This window comes from Vipera berus (genome assembly GCF_964194415.1).
Source record: "Vipera berus genome assembly, chromosome: 1".
NCBI lineage: Eukaryota > Metazoa > Chordata > Lepidosauria > Squamata > Viperidae > Vipera > Vipera berus.
Window position 1 is genome coordinate 319,299,002 of NC_138202.1, and position 19,055 is coordinate 319,318,056.

A 19,055-nucleotide genomic window follows, 5' to 3' on the forward strand; every position below is an offset into this window, starting at 1 on the left:
CCGACCCATTGCAACCCTATGGACAACGTTCCTCCAGGCCTTCCTATCCTCTACCATCTTCTGAGGTCCATTTAAGCTCATGCCTACTGCTTCAGTGACTCCATCCAGCCACCTCATTCTCTGTCGTCCCCTTCTTCTATTGCCCTCAACCTTTCCCAGCATTAGGCTCTTCTCCAGTGAGTCCTTCATTCTCATTAGGTGGTCAAAGTATTTGAGTTTCAACTTCAGGATCTGGCCTTCTAAAGAGCAGTCAGGGTTGATCTCCTCTAGGACTCACTGGTTTGAATACCTCACAAGAGTCTTCTCCAGCACCATAGTTTAAAGGCTTTAATTCTTTGACGCTCAGCCTTTCTTATGGTCCAACTTTCACAGCCATACATTGCAGCTGGGAAAACCATCACCTTAACTATATGCACTTTTGTTGGCAGGGTGATGTCTCTGCTCTGTAGATTTGCCATGGCTTTCCTCCCCAGGAGCAAGCGTCTTTTAATTTCTTGGCTACAGTCCCCGTCTGCGGTGATCTTGGAGCCCAGTAAAATAAAATCTGTCACTACCTCCATTTCTTCACCATCTATTTGCCAGGAATTGAGAGGGCTGGATGCCATGATCTTGGTTTTCTTAATGTTGAGTTTCAAGCCCATTTTTGCACCCTCCTTCTTCACCCACATCAAGAGGCTCTTTAGTTCCTCTGCATATCTTAAGTTGTTATTTCTCCCGGCAATCTTAATTCCAACCTTTGATTCATCTAGCCCTGCCTTTCTCATGATGTGTTCTGCATATAAGTTAAATAGGCAGGGCGACAGTATACAGCCTTGCCAAACTCCTTTCCCAACTTTGAACCAATCAGTGGTTCCCTGTCCAGTTCTCACTGTTGCTTCTTGACCCGCATATAGGTTTCTTAAGAGACAAATAAGATGGTCTGGTACTCCCATCTCTTTAAGAACTTGCCACAATTTGTTGTGATCCACACAATCAAAGGCTTTAGCATAGTCAATGAAAGGTAACTTAAGTCTCAGAGAACCAGGTGAAAATCAGAAGGTGCAAAAAAAGAGGTTGGTGGAGCATGTTGATGCTATGAAAAGATGCAAGCAAAATTCTAAGGTGTGGGTCTCCTCTGCTACATACAATTGGCCTTCATTTTTAAGAGTGCGTTATCAGTTTATCACTGCCACAGCTCTCAAATCTTCTTCAAGTCAAACCCAACTCCACTGCAGGGTTGTAGAAATTCTGCAGCATTGCTACAATGCTACCACAACCTTTTCAACAAGCCAACAAGCTGCTTCCCCCAACTTTTCTGGTACATTCATATTATCACTTGATATTCTCATTTGACTACAGAAGTGCTGAAGGACTCTGCCAGCTGAAATTTCTGAACTTTGAGGTTTGCTTTCAAGTTAATGAATTTTAATAGCACATGGGGGAGGGGGGCTAGAAGTGCAATTAAGATTAGGGCGATAGGTAGCAAATTAGTGCTGATGAATAATAAAGGACCATACTTTATTCTGAGAAGTCTCTTTGCAAGATTCCCTTTGATAAGGATTAGTAATCTGGAGAGACTTTGCTCCATTTATCAATGATTTGCTTCCACTGAAATTCTTTGCTGACGCAGGCTCTCCATGTTATATTGTAGAAAGTGAGGCAGAAACGTCATTTGGGAGCAATATACTATTGGAAACTTAGAAAGGCAATGGACTGGATATTAGCAGAACTTTTCCTAGATTAAAGGTCGACACTTCAGCAGGATGCCCTGAGTTGCTGAACAATCTGTGGCCCCAGAACTACCCATTAGGGATGACTGCAATGTCACACAGTCAATGCTACCCATATTTTTAAAAGGGAGGGGAGGCTTTAATCCATTTCTGTGAACGCCATGCTCTCATAGTCTAGTGGGCCCTTTTTCATGGCTTCCAGAGCCCATTTAAGTTCTGCCAAAAGTTAATAGTGAGCCCTGCCCACTCCAAAGTATTTGTGTGCAGTCCCTAGACCACAGGTCTGCAACCCGTGGCTCCGGAGCCGCATGCGGCTCTTTCAGCCGTCTCCTGCGGCTCCCAGTCCTCTGCCATGCGCAATCCCAAAAAAAAAAAAGGTGGGACTAAAAAAGTTCAACCAATCAATTCAAATATGCAGGGTAGGTGCATATCTCGCCTTGGCTCCACTCTTCAGTCAAACCCTGTTCTGTGCATGCGCACATGCGCACACATTTTTTGCGGCTCCCAGTTTTTCCTTTTCTGAGGGAACTGGTTCCGAGTGGCTCTTTCACTGTTTCAGGTTGCTGACCCCTGCCCTAGACCCCCAAAAGGCCCTTTCCCTCCTTTCCAGATGCCTAATATCATCAATCTTCACTAACTCTCTGTAACAACCCTGGCATGCTTATCTGGTGCCTATTTTATTTCCATAGTCAATCCCTAAATTTTTACACATTGTTGTGCAAAATGTACGTAGTGCTTGACCACAGTTGAACCCAAAATTTATGTTGCTAAGCTTGCCCTATTTTACAACCTTTCTTGCTACTGCTATTAAATGAATCACTGCAGTTTTTTAAGTTAATAACACCATTGTTAAGTGAATCTGGCTTCCCCATTGACTTTGCTTGTCAGAAAGCCACAAAATGTGATCACGTGACCCCGGGAAACTGCAACCACCATAAATACATGCCAGTTGTGAAGCATCTGAATTTTGATCACATGACCCTGGGGATGCTGCAACAGTCATAAGTGTGAAAAACGGTCATAGGTCACTTTTTTCAACGCCATTATAACTTTGAACAGTCACTAAATGAATGGTTGCAAGTCAAGGAGGACCTATAATTAGGGAGAGCTGGAACAGTAACAATTTAATTATTAAAGACATGAGGAGACCTTGAAACTGTCATCATCTCAGCCTAGCCTAGCTAACGAAGCAAGCATATGCCACACCAAAACCATTCCCTCTTTTCCAACATACAGTTCTCTCAAACAGAATGTTTTCCAGGATTTTAAAAAAAACAATTGTAAAGAAAGAAGTTCTAGTTTTCTTTTAGTAATGATTAGTTTAATTTTAAAGAATAGGCATTTCCTCTATTTATTTATTTTTTTACTATTTTCCTGGCTCCTAAATGTAGTCTTTTGAGTGGATATAAACTATTTTTGCAAAATTTGAAACTCTGCAAAGAGACCAGTGCATGCTATGATTACAATGTCATTATTTTGAAATAAGCTATTCATTGATCATAAACAATCTGAGAAGGTTGAATGAGAAATAGAACGGTTTGGCATTTAGACATGCTGGCACCAAACTATCCTTCTTATCAGGAAAAAGATGAGAAGGCCGAACCTTTTGGGATAACTTAGTCATCTCTATTCTCTTTCTCTTCCAGTGCTGACCTCGCATCTAGCAAATACTGCTGCCTGGGAACGATTAAGATCAGGCAAATTATAAAATAGTCAGTCATATGATATGCCATGATTTAACCACAGTTATGAGATATGCCATGATTTAAAACCCGAAACTACCTAGGATGCCAGTAAACAGAATGATTAAAATAGCATTTGCATAGGATAACAACATAATAATCCATTAAAAATTCAGAAGAATGAAAATTGGCAAGCTTGTCTTAATGAAGGTGCAGAGGTGCAGAGGAGGAGTTAAGGTGTCAGAGCGCTGCATTCTTTCTATTCTAAAGTTCAGGAACGTTGCTAAAGAAAATGGTATGTTCCCGTCCAAGGCTGGCAATAGTTCTGGGCTGCCTTGGGGCCTGCTTGGTAGGCCAATAATATCCTGGACCAGGGACTTTCTGTACAGAATAAGAATCAAACAAGATCATTAAGAAATAAACGAAGGTAGGTTTCTATAACAAAACAACAATGCTAGTATTTACAGCTCAAATCCTGTTTAAATCACTCTGTGGTTTGTTTATTTTTATTTTTTAATTACTTGCTACCAAAAGGAAAAAAACCAACCACCCTGCAAAGCACTTTTGAACTGGTACAGCTTGGATCTATCTATCTGGAATCAGTCTGAATTGAAGAAGATCATCTAGGATTATCCTGTTAATTTCACCATTGTTCCAAAACATTGAAATAAGGAGTGTAAGACCTGGTTCCTAACTATTCTGAGTCCCCTATTCTTTTGGCCCTCCCTGTCTAAAGCAACATTTCTCAACCTCAGCAATTTTAAGATGCTTGGACTTCAACCCCACAGAATTCTCCAAGCAGCAACACTGGTTTACAGCATAGTAGGCTTGTCTAGGTAAGGGACGCGGTGGCTCAGTGTGTTAGGACGCTGAGTTTGTCGATCAGAAGGTCGGCAGTTTGGCAGGTCGAATCCCGAGTGCCGCATAACAGAGTGAGCGCCTGTTACACATTCCAGCTTCTGCCAACCTAGCATTTCGAAAGCACGTAAAAATGCAAGTAGAAAAATAGGGACCACTACGGTGGGAAGGTAACAGCGTTTTGTGCGCCTTTGGCATCTAGTCATGCTGGCCACATGACCACGGAGACGTCCTAGGACAAGCGCTGGCTCTTCGGCTTTGAAACGGAGATGAGCACCGGCCCCTAGAGTTGGAAACGGCTAGCATGCATGTGAGGGGGAACCTTTACCTTTACCTTTTAGGCTTGTCTAAGATTGTCCTTAGCTACCATAATCAAATTCAGGTTGATTAGAATTACAGTCCTTGAATCATAGACTTGGAAACAGGCCACTCAAGCTATCAGGTCCAACTCTTTTCTCAGTGCAAGAATTCAAAATAAATTATACTAACATTATGGTATGACTCATATGATTAAAGATAATGGATTGTATTCATCTACCAAACTAAAATATAATATTACAAAAATCACAGACGTGTGCCTAATTTTCCCAGTGGCTTTACATTTGCTGCCAATGAATATTAGAAAGCAGGATGAATGAGCTTGCTACTGCAGGATGAATACTTCTAAATGAAACGTTATACTGGTAGTCCTACATTTACAACTGCAACTGAGACCAAAATTTATGTTGCCAATTGAGATATTTATTAAGCGAGCTTTACCTCATTTTACAACCTTTCTTACTACAGTTGTTAAGTCAATCACCGGGTAACATGATTATTAAGTGAATCTGGCTTCCCATTGACTTTGCTTGTCAGAAGGTCACAAAAGGTGAACACATGATGCCAGGACACTGCAACCATCATAAGCACCCGGATTTTGATCACATGACCACAGAGATGTTGCAACAGTTGTAAGTGTGAAACACGGTCATAAGTCACTTCTTCAGTGCCATTGTAACTTTGAACGTTCACTAAACAAATGGTTGTAAGTCAGGGATGACCTGATATGGACTAGAATGCCCCTATGTTTGAGCTTCTTCTTGATCTTTCAAGACTGAGCACACTTCCTTATTCCAGGTTGCCCAACTTCAGAAAAGATCTCAGATATATTGTCAAGTGTTCTGCATTTCCTTCATGAAGGACTCTTGGCAAAGGATGGACTGCACCTCACGAAAACAGAAAAAATGTACTCGGAAAAAGACTGGCCCAACTCATCAGGAGGACTTTAAACTAAAATTGAGGGGGAAGCGTGACCAATCTTCAGAATCTCTAGAACCCAAAACCAATCAAAAATCCCAAGAAAACAAATCAAACAATGAGGTGGGCAGAGATGAAAAAAAATAAAAACTCAAACAACATTCAGGAGGTGCCCGAAACATAACCATGCACAGGCACAAAAGCTTAAATGCTTATATACAAATGCTCAAAGCTTGGGGAACAAACTTGGCGAACTAGAAGCAATAGTACATGAGGGAGAGTATGACATAGTTGGTATTACAGAAACCTGGTGGGACGAAACTCATGAATAGAATGGACTGAAGGATGGATACAAATTGTTCAAAAGAAATAGGTCTACAAAAAGAGGAGGGGGAGTTGCACTATATGTAAGAGAACACTACATATCTACAGACATGCACATGATCAAAGATAAAATCTCTCCAGAATGCATATGGGTCAATATAAAAGAGGGGGAAAAGTGACATCACCATAGGTGTATATTACAGACTGCCCAACCAATCAGAAGAAATAGATCAGTGGTGGGATTCAAATATGTGAACAACTGGTTCTCTGGGTGGATGCAGCTTCTGGCATCCTGGGCCTGGGCAACAAAAAATTAGCTACCAGTTCTGCCAAACTGGTGTGAACTGGCTGAATCTCACCAGTGAAATAGATGAACTCTTTGCCAACAAATGTATGTAGGAAGCAAACCACAATAGTAATGAGAGACTTCAACTATCCAGATATCAACTGGGAGACAAACTCTGCAGTGAGCAGGAAATCAAACAGATTCCTAACCAACTTAGCCGACAACTTTGTCATCCAAAAGGTGAAAGAGGGAACTAGACGTAAAGCCATAATAGACTTAATTCTAACTAATAGAGAAGAAGTGATAGAGGGAGTTGAGGTTGCCGGGCAGAAGTGACCATGTCATATACTGGAATTTAATATAACACAAACACTAGCAACAGAAAACAATCCAACCAGTGTCTTGAACTTCAAAAGAACTGACTTTAACAAACTCAGAGAGAACCTAGGAAAGTTCCCATGGATGAAAATCCTAAAGTGGAAAACAACCAAAGAAGCATGGGAAACTCAAAAATGCGATCATAAAAGCTCAGACCAGCACAATACCACTGAAAAAGGAAAACAAGAAATTCAAGAAGAAACCATCATGGCTGCACAAAGATCTCTCTGACAAACTGAAAGACAAAAAGGACAAATTAAAAAAATGGGAAAAGGGGCATATAATTAAGGCCAATTATCAGCAGACAGCCAGAACATGTAAAGATGAAGTCAGGAAAGCAAAGGCTCAGAATGAACAAAGACTTGCAACAAAAATCATGGATAATAATAACAAAAAAAAGTTTCTTCCAATATATTAACAAGAAAAAAGTCAAGGAAACTTTAGGTCCACTAAAGAGAGAAGATGGAAAGGAAATAACAGGCAACAGGGAGAAAACAGAGCTGCTTAACTCATACTTTACATCAGTCTTCACACAAAAAGAAACCATAGCCCAACATACTGCAAAAGACAAATTAGAAACAAAAATTAAAATAAGCAAGAAAATGGTAAGAGAAGACCTATCTGATCTTGACAAATATAAAGCACCAGGGCCTGACAAACTACATCTCAGAATTCTGAAGGAATTGGCAGATGTTATCTCAGAAGCACTGCACCACATCTTTCAAAACACCTGGAGCACAGGGGAAGTACCTGAGGATTGGAAAAGGACTGATGTGGTTCCCATCTTCAAGAAAGGGGAAAAAACAGACCCAGGAAACTACAGACCAATCACTTTAACATCAATACCTGGGAAGACCCTAGAAAAGATAATCAAAAAACAGATCTGCAAACAACTAGAAGCAAACAAAGTTATAACTAGTAGCCAGCACGGGTTTGTTAAAAACAAATCATGCCAAACCAATCTTATTCTTCAACAAACTAAACTAATAGATCAGTGAAATACTGTAGACGTAGTATACTTAGACTTCAGTAAGGCATTTGATAAAGTAGACCACAACCTACTCCTTGGTAAGCTAGAAAAAGGTGGAATGGACAACATCACCGCTAGATGGATCTGTAGCTGGCTGGCAAACTGTACTCGAGTAGTCCTCAATGGCACTACATCCACATGGAGAGAAGTAAGCAGTGGAGTACCGCGAGGTTCTGTCCTAGGCCCAGTACTCTTCAATATCTTCATCAATGACTTAGATGAGGGAATTGAAGTGGGACTCTTCAAATTTGCAGGTGACACCAAACTGGCAGGAGTAGCTAACACTCCAGAAGACTAATTAAGGATCCAAAAAGATCTTGACAAATTTGAACAATGGGCCCTGTCCAACAAAACGAGTTTCAGTGTGGAGAAAAGCAAAGTTTTACATTTAGGCAGGAAAAATCAAAGGTACAAGTACAGATTAGATGAGACCTGGCTTAAAAACAGTAACTGTGAGAGGGACCTTGGAGTCCTAGTGGACGATCACTTGATTATGAGCCACCAATGTGCAGCAGCAGCCAAAAAGGTTAATACAATCCTGGGTTGTATAATCAAGATCACGTGAGATATTAGTACCGCTTTATAAAACCCTAGTAAGACCACATCCCCTTTCATGGATTACTGCCTTGTCGTGGTGAAGGGGCTTGCGTTGACAGAAGCTATGAGCTATGCCGTGCAGGGCCACCCAAGACGGACAGGTCATAGCAGAGAGTTCTGACAAAACGTGATCCACTGGAGAAGGAAATGGCAACCCACTCCAGTATCTTTGCCATGAAAACCCTATGGACAGTACCAAAAGGCAAAACAATATGACGATGGAAGACGAGCCCCTCAGGTCAGAAGGTGTCCAATATGCTACTGGGGAAGAGCAGAGGGCTAGTACTAGTAGCACCAGAAAGAATGAAGCGACTGGGCCAAAGCCGAAAGGACGGTCAGCTGTGGATGTGTCTGGTGGTGAAAGGAAAGTCCGATGCTATAAAGATCTTTTTCTCCATAGGAACCTGGAATGTAAGATCCATGAATCAAGGCAAGCTGGATGTGGCCAAACAAGAGATGACAAGACTGAACATTGACATCTTAGGTATCAGCGAACTAAAATGGACAGGAATGGGTGAATTTAATTCAGATGACCATCAGGTATACTAATGCAGGCAAGAATCCCTCAGAAGAAATGGAGTAGCCTTCATAGTCAATAAAAGAGTAGGAAAAGCAATACTGGGATACAATCCCCCAAATGACAGAATGATCTCAGTTCGAATCCAAGGCAAACCATTCAATATCACAATAGTCCAAGTCTATGCCCCAACCACCGGTGCTGAAGAGGATGAAATTGACCAGTTCTATGAAGCCCTACAGCACCTTATAGAACTAACACCAAAAAATGATGTCCTTATTATCATGGGGGATGGGAATGCTAAAGTAGGAAGCCAAAAGATAACCGGAATAACAGGCAAGTGTGGTCTTGGAGTACAAAATGAAGCAGGGCACAGGCTGACAGAATTTTGTCAAGAGAATACGATGGTCATAGCAAACACTCTTTTCCAACAACCCAAGAGACAGCTCTACACGAACATCACCAGACGGTCAACACAGAAATCAAATCGACTATGTGCTCTGCAGCCAAAGATGGAGAAGCTCTATACAGTCAGTAAAAACAAGACCAGGAGCTGACTGTGGCTCAGACCATGAGCTTCTTGTTGCAAAGTTTAGGCTTAAACCGAAGAAAGTAGGGAAAAGCACTAGGCCACTCAGGTATGAATTAAATCATATCCCTGTTGAATATACAGTAGAGGTGATAAATAGATTTAAGGAATTAGATCTGATAGACAGAGTGCCTGAAGAACTATGGACGGAGGTTCGCAACATTGTACAAGAGGTAGCAACTAAAATCATCCCAAAGAAAAAGAAATGCAAGAAAGCAAAATGGCTGTCTGAGGAAGCTTTGCAAATAGCTGAGGAAAGGAGGGAAGTGAAAGGCAAGGGAGAAAATGAAAGATATGCCCAATTGAATGCAGAATTCCAGAGAATAGCTAGAAGAGATAAGAATGCCTTCTTAAATGAACAGTGCAAAGAAATAGAAGAAAACAATAGAATAGGGAGGACCAGAGATCTCTTCAAGAAAATTGGAGAGATGAAGGGTATGTTTCATGCAAAAATGGGCATGATAAAACAGGGCTTTTCAACTTTTTCACCCATTGTACCACTTTTAGGATATGGCAACATCCGAATACCACCAGTTGCCTAGCAAGGTGTCAAAAACTTGATGACCAAAAAAAAGGGGGGGGGGAAGTGATGAAGTACAGGTAGTCCTCAACTTACAACAGTTCACTTAGTGACTGTTCGAAGTTACAATGGCCCTGAAAAAAGTGCCCCAAGCCACAGCCGAGCAAGATACCTGCCTGCCCGCCTGGCGGCACTCTTCCTCCTGTCCGTGGTTTTGATTGTTGTGAGCATTTCTGTTGAGAATTGGCAGCAGGGGTGGGGTGGGGGGGTGTTTGGTTTCCATTTCCCCCCCCCATCTGCTGGGTGGTTGCAGCAGGTTTTGGTCACTTCACATGACCCTGGGACACTGTGACCATCATAAATATGAATCAGTTGCCAAGCATCTGAATGTAAATCACAAGACCCTGGAGATGCTGCAACATTCCAGCTGATTGGCGCTTCTTCTGGGCTCAGCAGAAGCGGCAGGATCAGCGCCACGCTCCATCTGGATCCTGGCGCTGATCCTGGCATTTCCACTGAGCCCTGACAGCCCTGCAGCTTCAGCTGTCTCTCGCTCAGGCTTGTGCTTTGCTGCCACCCGTTCAGCTCAATCCCCTCCTCCGCTACCACTTTTCTAGGATGGTCATGTACCACCTGGCAAGTATTTATTTATTTATTAATTTATTAATTTATTCATTCATTTATTTATTTATTTATTTATTTATTTATTGGGACTTATATGCCGCCCTATCTCCCGAAGGACTCAGGCCAGCTAACAACAATAAAAATACAATAATACAAAAGTTAAAAAAGAATTAAACTAGCAGCCCCAACAATAAAATTAAAAAAATTTTAAAAATCCCTGTCGTCAGTCCAGGTCAGCCTGATGGAAAAGGAATGTTTTAAGGCCGCGGCAAAAGGACCGGAAATCCGGGGCCATCCGGAGCTCAAGGGGAAGTTGATTCTACAGGGCTGGTGCTCCCACAGAAAAGGCCCTCCCCCTGGGGGTCGCCAGCCGACATTGTCTAGCCAACAGCACCCTGAGGAGGCCCTCGTGTGAGCGCACTGGGCGATGGGAAGTTGTTCCCGGCAGCAGACGGTCCTGCAAATATCCCGGGCCTAGGCCATATAGGGCTTTAAAGGTAAGTACCAGCACCTTAAATCTCACCCAGAAGGCAACCGGTAACCAATGCAGCTCACGCAGGAGGGGTGTAATATGGGAGTATCGGGATGCTCCCATCACTACCCACGTGGCCGCATTCTGCACCAGCTGGAGCCTCCGGGTGGCCTTCAAGGGCATCCCCATGTAGAGAGCATTGCAGTAATCTATACGGGAGGTAATGAGTGCATGAGTGACCGTACGTAGGGCATCTCAGTCCAGATAGGGGTGCAACTGGCGCACCAGGCAAACCTGGGCAAATGCCCCCCTGGCCACAACTCCTATATGATCTTCAAAACTGAGTCGTGTATCCAGGAGGACACCTAAGTTGCGTGCCCTATCAACGGGAGGTAACACCTCTCTTCCCATAACCAAAGATGGAACCTCTTGGACTAAATGAGATGCCAGTACGTAAAGCCACTCAGTCTTGGCCGGGTTGAGTTGGAGCCTGTTCTTCCCCATCCAGATCCGTACTGCTTCCAGGCAACGGAACATCACGTCGAGGGCATCACTGGGTTGGTTCGGGGTGGAGATGAAAAGCTGGGTATCATCAGCATATTGATGATACCTCACCCCGAAACCATGGAAGATCTCACCCAGCGGCTTCATATAGATGTTGAACAGGAGGGGTGAGAGGACCGACCCCTGAGGCACCCCACAACTAAGGGGCCTCGGGGTTGACCTCTGCCCTCCTGCCAATACCGTCTGCGAATGGCCCGAGAGGTAGGAGGAGAACCACCGTAAAACGGTGCCTCCCACTCCCAACTCCTCAAGACGTTGCAGCAAGATACCATGGTCGATGGTATCAAAAGCCGCTGAGATCTAATAGGACCAGGACAGAGGAATAACCCCTATCTCGGGCCCACCAGAGATCATCCACCAGCGCGACCAATGTCGTCTCCATGCTGTACCCAGGCCTGAAACCCGATTGGTACCGGTCCAGATACTCAGTTTCCTCCAGGACCAATGGGAGCTGCCGTGCCACCACACTCTCAACAACCTTCTCAAGGAAGCGAAGGTTGGAGACAGGATGAAAGTTATTTAAAATAGCTGGATCCAAGGCAGGTTTCTTGAGGAGGGGCCTCACCACCGCCTCCTTCAAGGCGGCAGGGAAGCACCCCTCACTCAAGGAAGCATTAATAACTGCCAGGAGCCAGCCTCGTGTAACCTCCCGAGCTGCATAAACCAGCCAGGAGGGACACGGGTCCAACAAACACGTGGCGGCACTTAATTTCCCCATGATCCTGTCCACTTCATCCGGAGTCACAGGATCAAACTCCTCCCAAATGTTATCAGCCAAACCCATCGCTTCTCCCTCGTCAGATACTGCCCAGTCGGAGTCCAGACCAGCCCGAATTTGAGCGATTTTATCCACCAGATACTGACTAAACTCCTCGGCCCATCCCTGCAAGGGGCCCTCCCCTGTCCCCTGATTTAAAAGGGAATGGGTCACCCTAAACAAGGCGGCCGGGCGGTTATCTGCGGACGCAATGAGGATGGCGAAGTGAGCACGCTTCGCCACCTCCATTGCCACAAGGTAAGATCTAGAAAAGGATCTTAACTGTGTTCGGTCAGACTCGGACCGACAGGACCTCCAAATGCTCTCTAGGCCCCTCCTCTGGCGCTTCATCTCCCGCAGGTCCATGGAAAACCAAGGGGCCAACTGGGATCTGCGCCGGGTCAGAGGCCGCAAAGGCACAACGCGGTCGAGAGCCTCCGAAGCAGCCCGTTGCCAGGCATCAACTAAGGTCTCAACCGGGCTGTGGGAAAGGGAGGCAGGAATCAGCCCGAGCGCCGTCTGGAACCTATTAGGGTCCATCAGGTGCCTGAGGCAGAACCACCTGGTCGGTTCTGCCTCCCAGCAGCGGGGGGTGGCATGACGGAGATCCAGCCGCAGGAGATAATGGTCTGTCCATGAAAGGGGTTGTGAGGTTGGAGTGACCCCACCCAGACCATTAAACCACTGCCCAGAGATAAAAATAAGGTCAGGCATGTTTCCCCCCTCATGAGTCAGACCCTGAATAATCTGGGTCAGGTCCATGGCCATCATGGAAGCCATGAACTCTCGGGCCACCCCTGACGCACCACCCAGGGAAGGCAGGTTAAAATCCCCCAGAACCATGAGTCTGGGAAACTCAATCGCCAGCCCCGAGAGAGCGTCGAGTAGCCCGGGCAGGGCTGTTGCCATGCAGCTGGGAGAAAGGTACGTGAGCAACAGGCCCAACTGACCCCCAGGGCCCCATCTCAGGAGGAGGGACTCACATCCGCCTATCTGAGGGGCAGTGGCCTCCCGCGGACAAAGGGCCTCCTTAATAACAACTGCCACCACCCCGCCCCTACCCTGAGCCCGAGGCTGGTGAAGCACACGGAAACTTGGTGGGCATAACAATCAAAGGGACTCCTCCCTCCAGGCCAATGTACCACAGGTGGTACCCGTACCACTGGTTGAAAAGCCCTGTGATAAAGGACCAAAATGGCAGGGACCTAACAGAGGCAGAAGAGATTAAGAAGAGGTGGCAAAATTACACAGAAGAACTATACAAGAATGAGCTTAACATTCCTGACAACCACGATGAGGTGGTCACTGACCTCGAGCCAGACATCCTAGAATGTGAAGTGAAATGGGCCTTAGGAAAGCTGAGCAACAACCAAGCTAATGGAGGTGGCAGTATTCCAGCTGAGCTATTCAAAATCTTAAAATATGATGCAGTAAAAGTGCTACACACAATTTGCCAGCAAATTTGGAAAACTCAACAGTGGCCACAGGATGTTGTGATTCAGGGTCAGCCTGTGGGTTCGGCAGTTGGGTCGGACGACTCAGAGGAGGAGGAGGGGGGTGTTGAAGAGCTTGCTGATGATGGCTTTGAGGCTCCGCAGAGCCCTCAGCCAGGCCCCTCCCACCTGGTCACGACGGAGACCCAGCTGTGTGAGCCTGACAGCGTGGATGAAGATGACCCACAGCTGGCCCTGTTCAAGGACGCCCGACGCAGGAGGCAGTCAATCAGGAGTAAACAGAGGAAGGCAATGGGGCACCTCGGAAGGAGGCAGAGAGAGGCCACGCCCTGAACTGTATTTAAGGGGAATGTGTGGGAGGGCTGGTTTGCTGAAGGCAACCGCTTGGATAGTTCCTGTTTCATGGTTCGTGTTTGCTCTCTTTGCTCTGTTTGCTGTTTTATATTAATAAATTTGGCAGGCTTAGTTCCAGCCTCTTGCCTTCTTGTAAAGGGGTTGTCCCTGCCTTTTCTGCAGGGCCGGTAGCAGGCTGGTACAGAACACCTAGGGCCAACCCCATTGGCTGTTTCATGGTTGGTGTCTTGTCTTGCTCTGTTTTATGTTAATAAATTTGGCAGGCTTTATTCCAGCCTCTTGCCGTTTGTAAAGGGGTTGTCCCTGCTTTTGCTGCAGGGCTGGTAGCAGGCTGGTACAGAACACAGGATTGGAAAAGATCAGTTTACATTCCAATTCCAAAGAAAGGCAGTGCCAAAGAATGTTCAAACTATCGCACCATTGCACTCATTTCCCATGCTAGTAAAGTTATGCTTAAAATCCTACAAGCTAGACTCCAGCAGTATGTGGATCGAGAACTACCGGAAGTACAGGCAGGATTTCGAAGAGGCAGAGGAACTAGAGATCAAATTGCCAACATACGCTGGATCATGGAGAAAGCTAGGGAATTTCAGAAAAACATCTACTTCTGCTTCATTGACTATGCTAAAACCTTTGATTGTGTGGATCACAACAAACTGTGGCAAGTTCTTAAAGAGATGGGAGTACCAGACCATCTTATTTGTCTCTTGAGAAACCTATATGCGGGTCAAGAAGCAACAGTGAGAACTGGACACAGAACCACTGATTGGTTCAAAATTGGGAAAGGAGTCCGGCAAGGCTGTATTACTGTCGCCCTGCCTATTTAACTTATATGCAGAGCACATCATGAGAAAGGCAGGGCTAGATGAATCAAAAGTTGGAATTAACATTGCCGGGAGAAATATCAACAACCTAAGATATGCAGATGATACCACTCTAATGGCAGAAAGTGAAGAAGAACTAAAGAGCCTCTTGTTGCGGGTGAAGAAGGAGAGTGGAAAAGTTGGGTTGAAACTTAACATTAAGAAAACCAAGATCATGGCATCCAGCCCTCTCAATTCCTGGCAAATAGATGGGGAAGAAATGGAGGTAGTGATAGATTTTATTTTCCTGGGCTCCAAGATCACCGCAGACAGGGACTGTAGCCAAGAAATTAAAAGACACTTGCTCCTGGGGAGGAAAGCCATGGCAAATCTAGACAGCACACTAAAAAGCAGATACATCACCCTATCAACAAAAGTGCGTATAGTCAAGGCTATGGTCTTTCCAGTTGCAATGTATGGCAGTGAAAGTTGGACCATAAGAAAGGCTGAGCACCAAAGAATTGAGGCCTTTGAACTATGGTGCTGGAGAAGACTCCTGCGAGTCCCTTGGACTGCAAGGCGATCAAACCGGTCAGTCCTAGAGGAGATCAACCCTGACTGCTCTTTAGAATGCCAGATCCTGAAGTTGAAACTCAAATACTTTGGCCACCTAATGAGAAGGAAGGACTCACTGGAGAAGAGCCTAATGGTGGGAAAGGTTGAGGGCAAGAGAAGAAGGGGACCACAGAGAATGAGATGGCTGGATGGAGTCACTGAAGCAGTAGGCGTGAGCTTAAATGGACTCCAGAAGATGGTAGAGGACAAGAAGGCCTGGAGGAATGTTGTCCATGGGGTTGTGATGGGCCAGACACGACTTCGCAGCTAACAACAACAACAACAACAAAGACCACATCTGGAATACTGCAGCCAATTTTGGTCACTGTATCACAAAAAAAGATGTTGACAGTTTAGAAAAAATTCAGAGAAGAGCAACTAAGATGATCAAAGGCCTGGAGACTAAAACATACAAAGAACGGCTGCAGGACTTGGGTTTGGCTAGTCTAAAGAAAAGAAGAAATAAAGGAGACACGATAGCAGCATTCCAGTATTTGAGGGACTGCCACAAAGAAGAGAGGGCATCAGAGGGCAGGACAAGAAATAATGGTTGGAAACTGATCAAAGAGAGAAGAAACCTGGAATTAAGGAGAAACTTCCTGACAGTGAGGACAATTAACCAGTGGAACAGCTTGCCTCCAGAAATCGTGGGTGCTCCATCACTGGAGATTTTTAAGAAGAGCTAGACAGTCACTTGTCTGAGATGGTATAGGTTCTCCAGCTTGAGCAGGGGACTGGACTAGAAGATCTCCAAGGTCCCTTCCAGCTCTATTCTATTCTATTCTATTCTATTCTATTCTATTCTATTCTATTCTATTCTATTCTATTCTATTCTATTCTATTCTATTCTATTCTATTCTATTCTATTCTATTCTATTCTATTCTATTCTATTCTATTCTATTCTATTCTATTCTATTCTATTCTATTCCATTATCCAACCAGCCCGGTCTTCTCTGTAACCGGGTTTTATTTCCATGGATGCAATTTAATAATACCCGAATCTAAGTAACATTTACTGTCTCCATGTTTTCCTTTATATCTTGAAAATATTAGGTTCCCCCCTCCCCCCACCCAAAAAAGAAAGCTGAAAATCCAAAGGCTGAATATGGAATGTCTCCAAGAAAGGCAGGAACCCCAAGTCAGCCCTATAGCTGCAAGCACAGTTTGAGCCATTTTCAATATTATACTCACAGTGTGGGCTGGCAATATTCGTGGTACTTTTGATATGAAGGACGATCGTATTGGAACTGGCTGGACATCCTTTATTTCATACTCACCTGGGCCTGGACCTTGTATCTACAATGTAATAAAATGCTTCTTTTTAAAAAGTTCCATATGCAAAAATACTTCCATAACACTGTTATTCTTAGCATGCTGTAGTCTTAAAGACATTACTCTGCTAACATAATCAACAGTTTTACTCAGTGCAAGACAGCTGCTCAATACTTGAAATACATGCAGCAAATTTGATAGCATGGATAGCATTTGCAACATCTCAGTGGGTTATTTTATTGGAGAATAAATATACTATTGGAGAATTATGCCAAATAAGATTAATAATCATGAAACTAATACATATCCTCCACCAATGAACAGCTTCTGAAAATCTAATATAGAAACTGCAAATCTAACTTAAGATGCCTAGTACTGATATCCATCCATCAATTATCTAAATATCTAATTCTGTGGTTCTCTAGTCATCCTCCAATATATGTACTTTATTTCAACCACATGATGACCACAAAAGTTAATGTAGAAAGGAAACATTTGGATTTATGAATTTATGATTTTTACAGGACCAACATCAGGGACTAATCAGGTTGGACTCAACAGTTTGCACTTTGCCTATGATCAGTGTATGCTATTCACATAGATTCAAGAACTACATTGTTTTATTTTATTTATATTTATTTTAAATATTTACAGACACATACACACTAAGTATATACATTTCAAATTAAGAAAGAAAAGGAAAAGGACAAACAAACACTTAACAAACATGCATATAAACTAACTAGGGATTGAGATCCCCTGTGCAGTTATACATAATTACATCCCGGTAAATCTTAAATCTTATTTAACGTTGTCTATTTCGACTATTAAATATTATCATAAAGATTACTATGAAGTGTCATATTAACTATTCTAGGTTTGTTCTATTTTTTAACCAATCATACCATCGTTCCCAGTTGGTGTAATACATAGATTCTTGTTTCTGTTTTAACATATAGATATGTTTTGGTCGACATCTGAGATTAAAGAGACCATTATAGAGGTAGAGATAAACACCAATGTATGGGCAGACCACCACCCCTTAATAGTCAAATGGGCAGGACCCCCCAAAAAAGGGCGAGGTGGTCTATGAGACCAGATTTAATGAGAGATGAGGAATTTCTCAAAAGTACAAAAAAGGAGTTAGATTTTTTTTTATAGAAAACAAAAGAGAGGACACCTCTCTGCAAACTATTTGGGACACAGCTAAGGCAGTAGTGAGAGGGCTCGCTATAAAACATTCGGCCTATAGTTGGAAACAAGAAAGATTAAAAAGAGTTGAGTTATTTTCAAAATTATCAAAAATAGAGGAGGCGCTGCAATTAGATCCCCAAAATTCCCAGCATAAAGAAAAAAAAGATTTGATCAAACATGAGATTCTTTTGATTGATCAAAAAGAGCTGGCAGATAAAATTAAGAGAAACAGGCAGAGGTACTTTGAACACGCTAATAAACCGGGGAAATGGTTAAGTTACAGATTAAGAAAGGAACAAAAAGCAAAAAGGATAGACTATCTACAAGATCAGGATGGTAACCTGGTGATTAATAAGGAACAAAAACTAAAAATTGCACAAGAATTTTATAGACTACTTTACAGTGAGGAAGAATGTCCACAAGAACTACATTGTTTTATTGCCCAAGATTTGTTTGTTATTAAACTCCTATAACAACTGAATCTGTGTGTATCTAGAAAAATATTGGAACTCTGGAAAATATTGGAACATATGTTCACATAAAGTGAACATTACATGTCTGTTTATCCTGAACTGTCCATTTAAATTGCCACCTCCTTTGCAGGAACTTAGATGGAGATCTTTCTTACTATATGACCCATTCTTAACTGGAGATGCCAAGAACAGAACCTGAGATCATGTATTGTTTATTAGTCTTTTGTACAACAGATAGTTTAGGAAGAGTTGCGAAGCAGCAGTTTTGGGGAAGGAAAGATTTAGCTACAACTATATCTTCTCTGTACATGTCTGCTTATTTGCCCCAATATTTGACTGTATGGCTGCCTATGGACAAGGAAACATCAAGGGTGACAATGCCCAGCACCTTACTTTGAGACCTTCTTAGAGCAACGTTTCTCAACTTTGGCAACTTCAGCTCCCTAAATGTCTCAGCCAGCCATTCTGGGGGTTAAATCCACACTTAGAGTTGCCAAGTTTGGATAACACTGCCTTAGAGTAATGCATGTTGATCCCAGATTGTGGGAGAAGCTTCAGAGTCTGTACTCTTGAAGATGGTAGGACAAGAAAAAATATCCATTGGTGCCTTCTCTCATTCCATGTGGAGTTCTGCACAACAGTCTCTCCAGCAAAACACAGTGATGCCAAAATGATAACAGGTACAATTGTGTAATCATGAAAATGGCACAACTATGTATTTGCATCAGGACATCTAATCAACTACA

The 19,055-nt window shown here is 43.4% G+C and overlaps 1 protein-coding gene across 1 annotated transcript in view; it reads right to left on the minus strand.

The window, feature by feature from the left end:
* Window positions 1-3,336: 3,336 nt before the first annotated feature.
* STPG4 (sperm-tail PG-rich repeat containing 4) overlaps window positions 3,337-19,055 on the minus strand; it is a gene marked incomplete at its 5' end in the record, with an annotated part of 37,765 nt that continues 22,046 nt past the window's right edge. Inside the window, 2 exons of the mRNA XM_081312894.1 lie at window positions 3,337-3,772; window positions 16,562-16,666. Of these exons, the coding sequence (XP_081169020.1) occupies window positions 3,656-3,772; window positions 16,562-16,666 (222 nt within the window). The 3' untranslated portion in view covers window positions 3,337-3,655. The remainder of the gene's footprint in view (window positions 3,773-16,561; window positions 16,667-19,055) is intronic.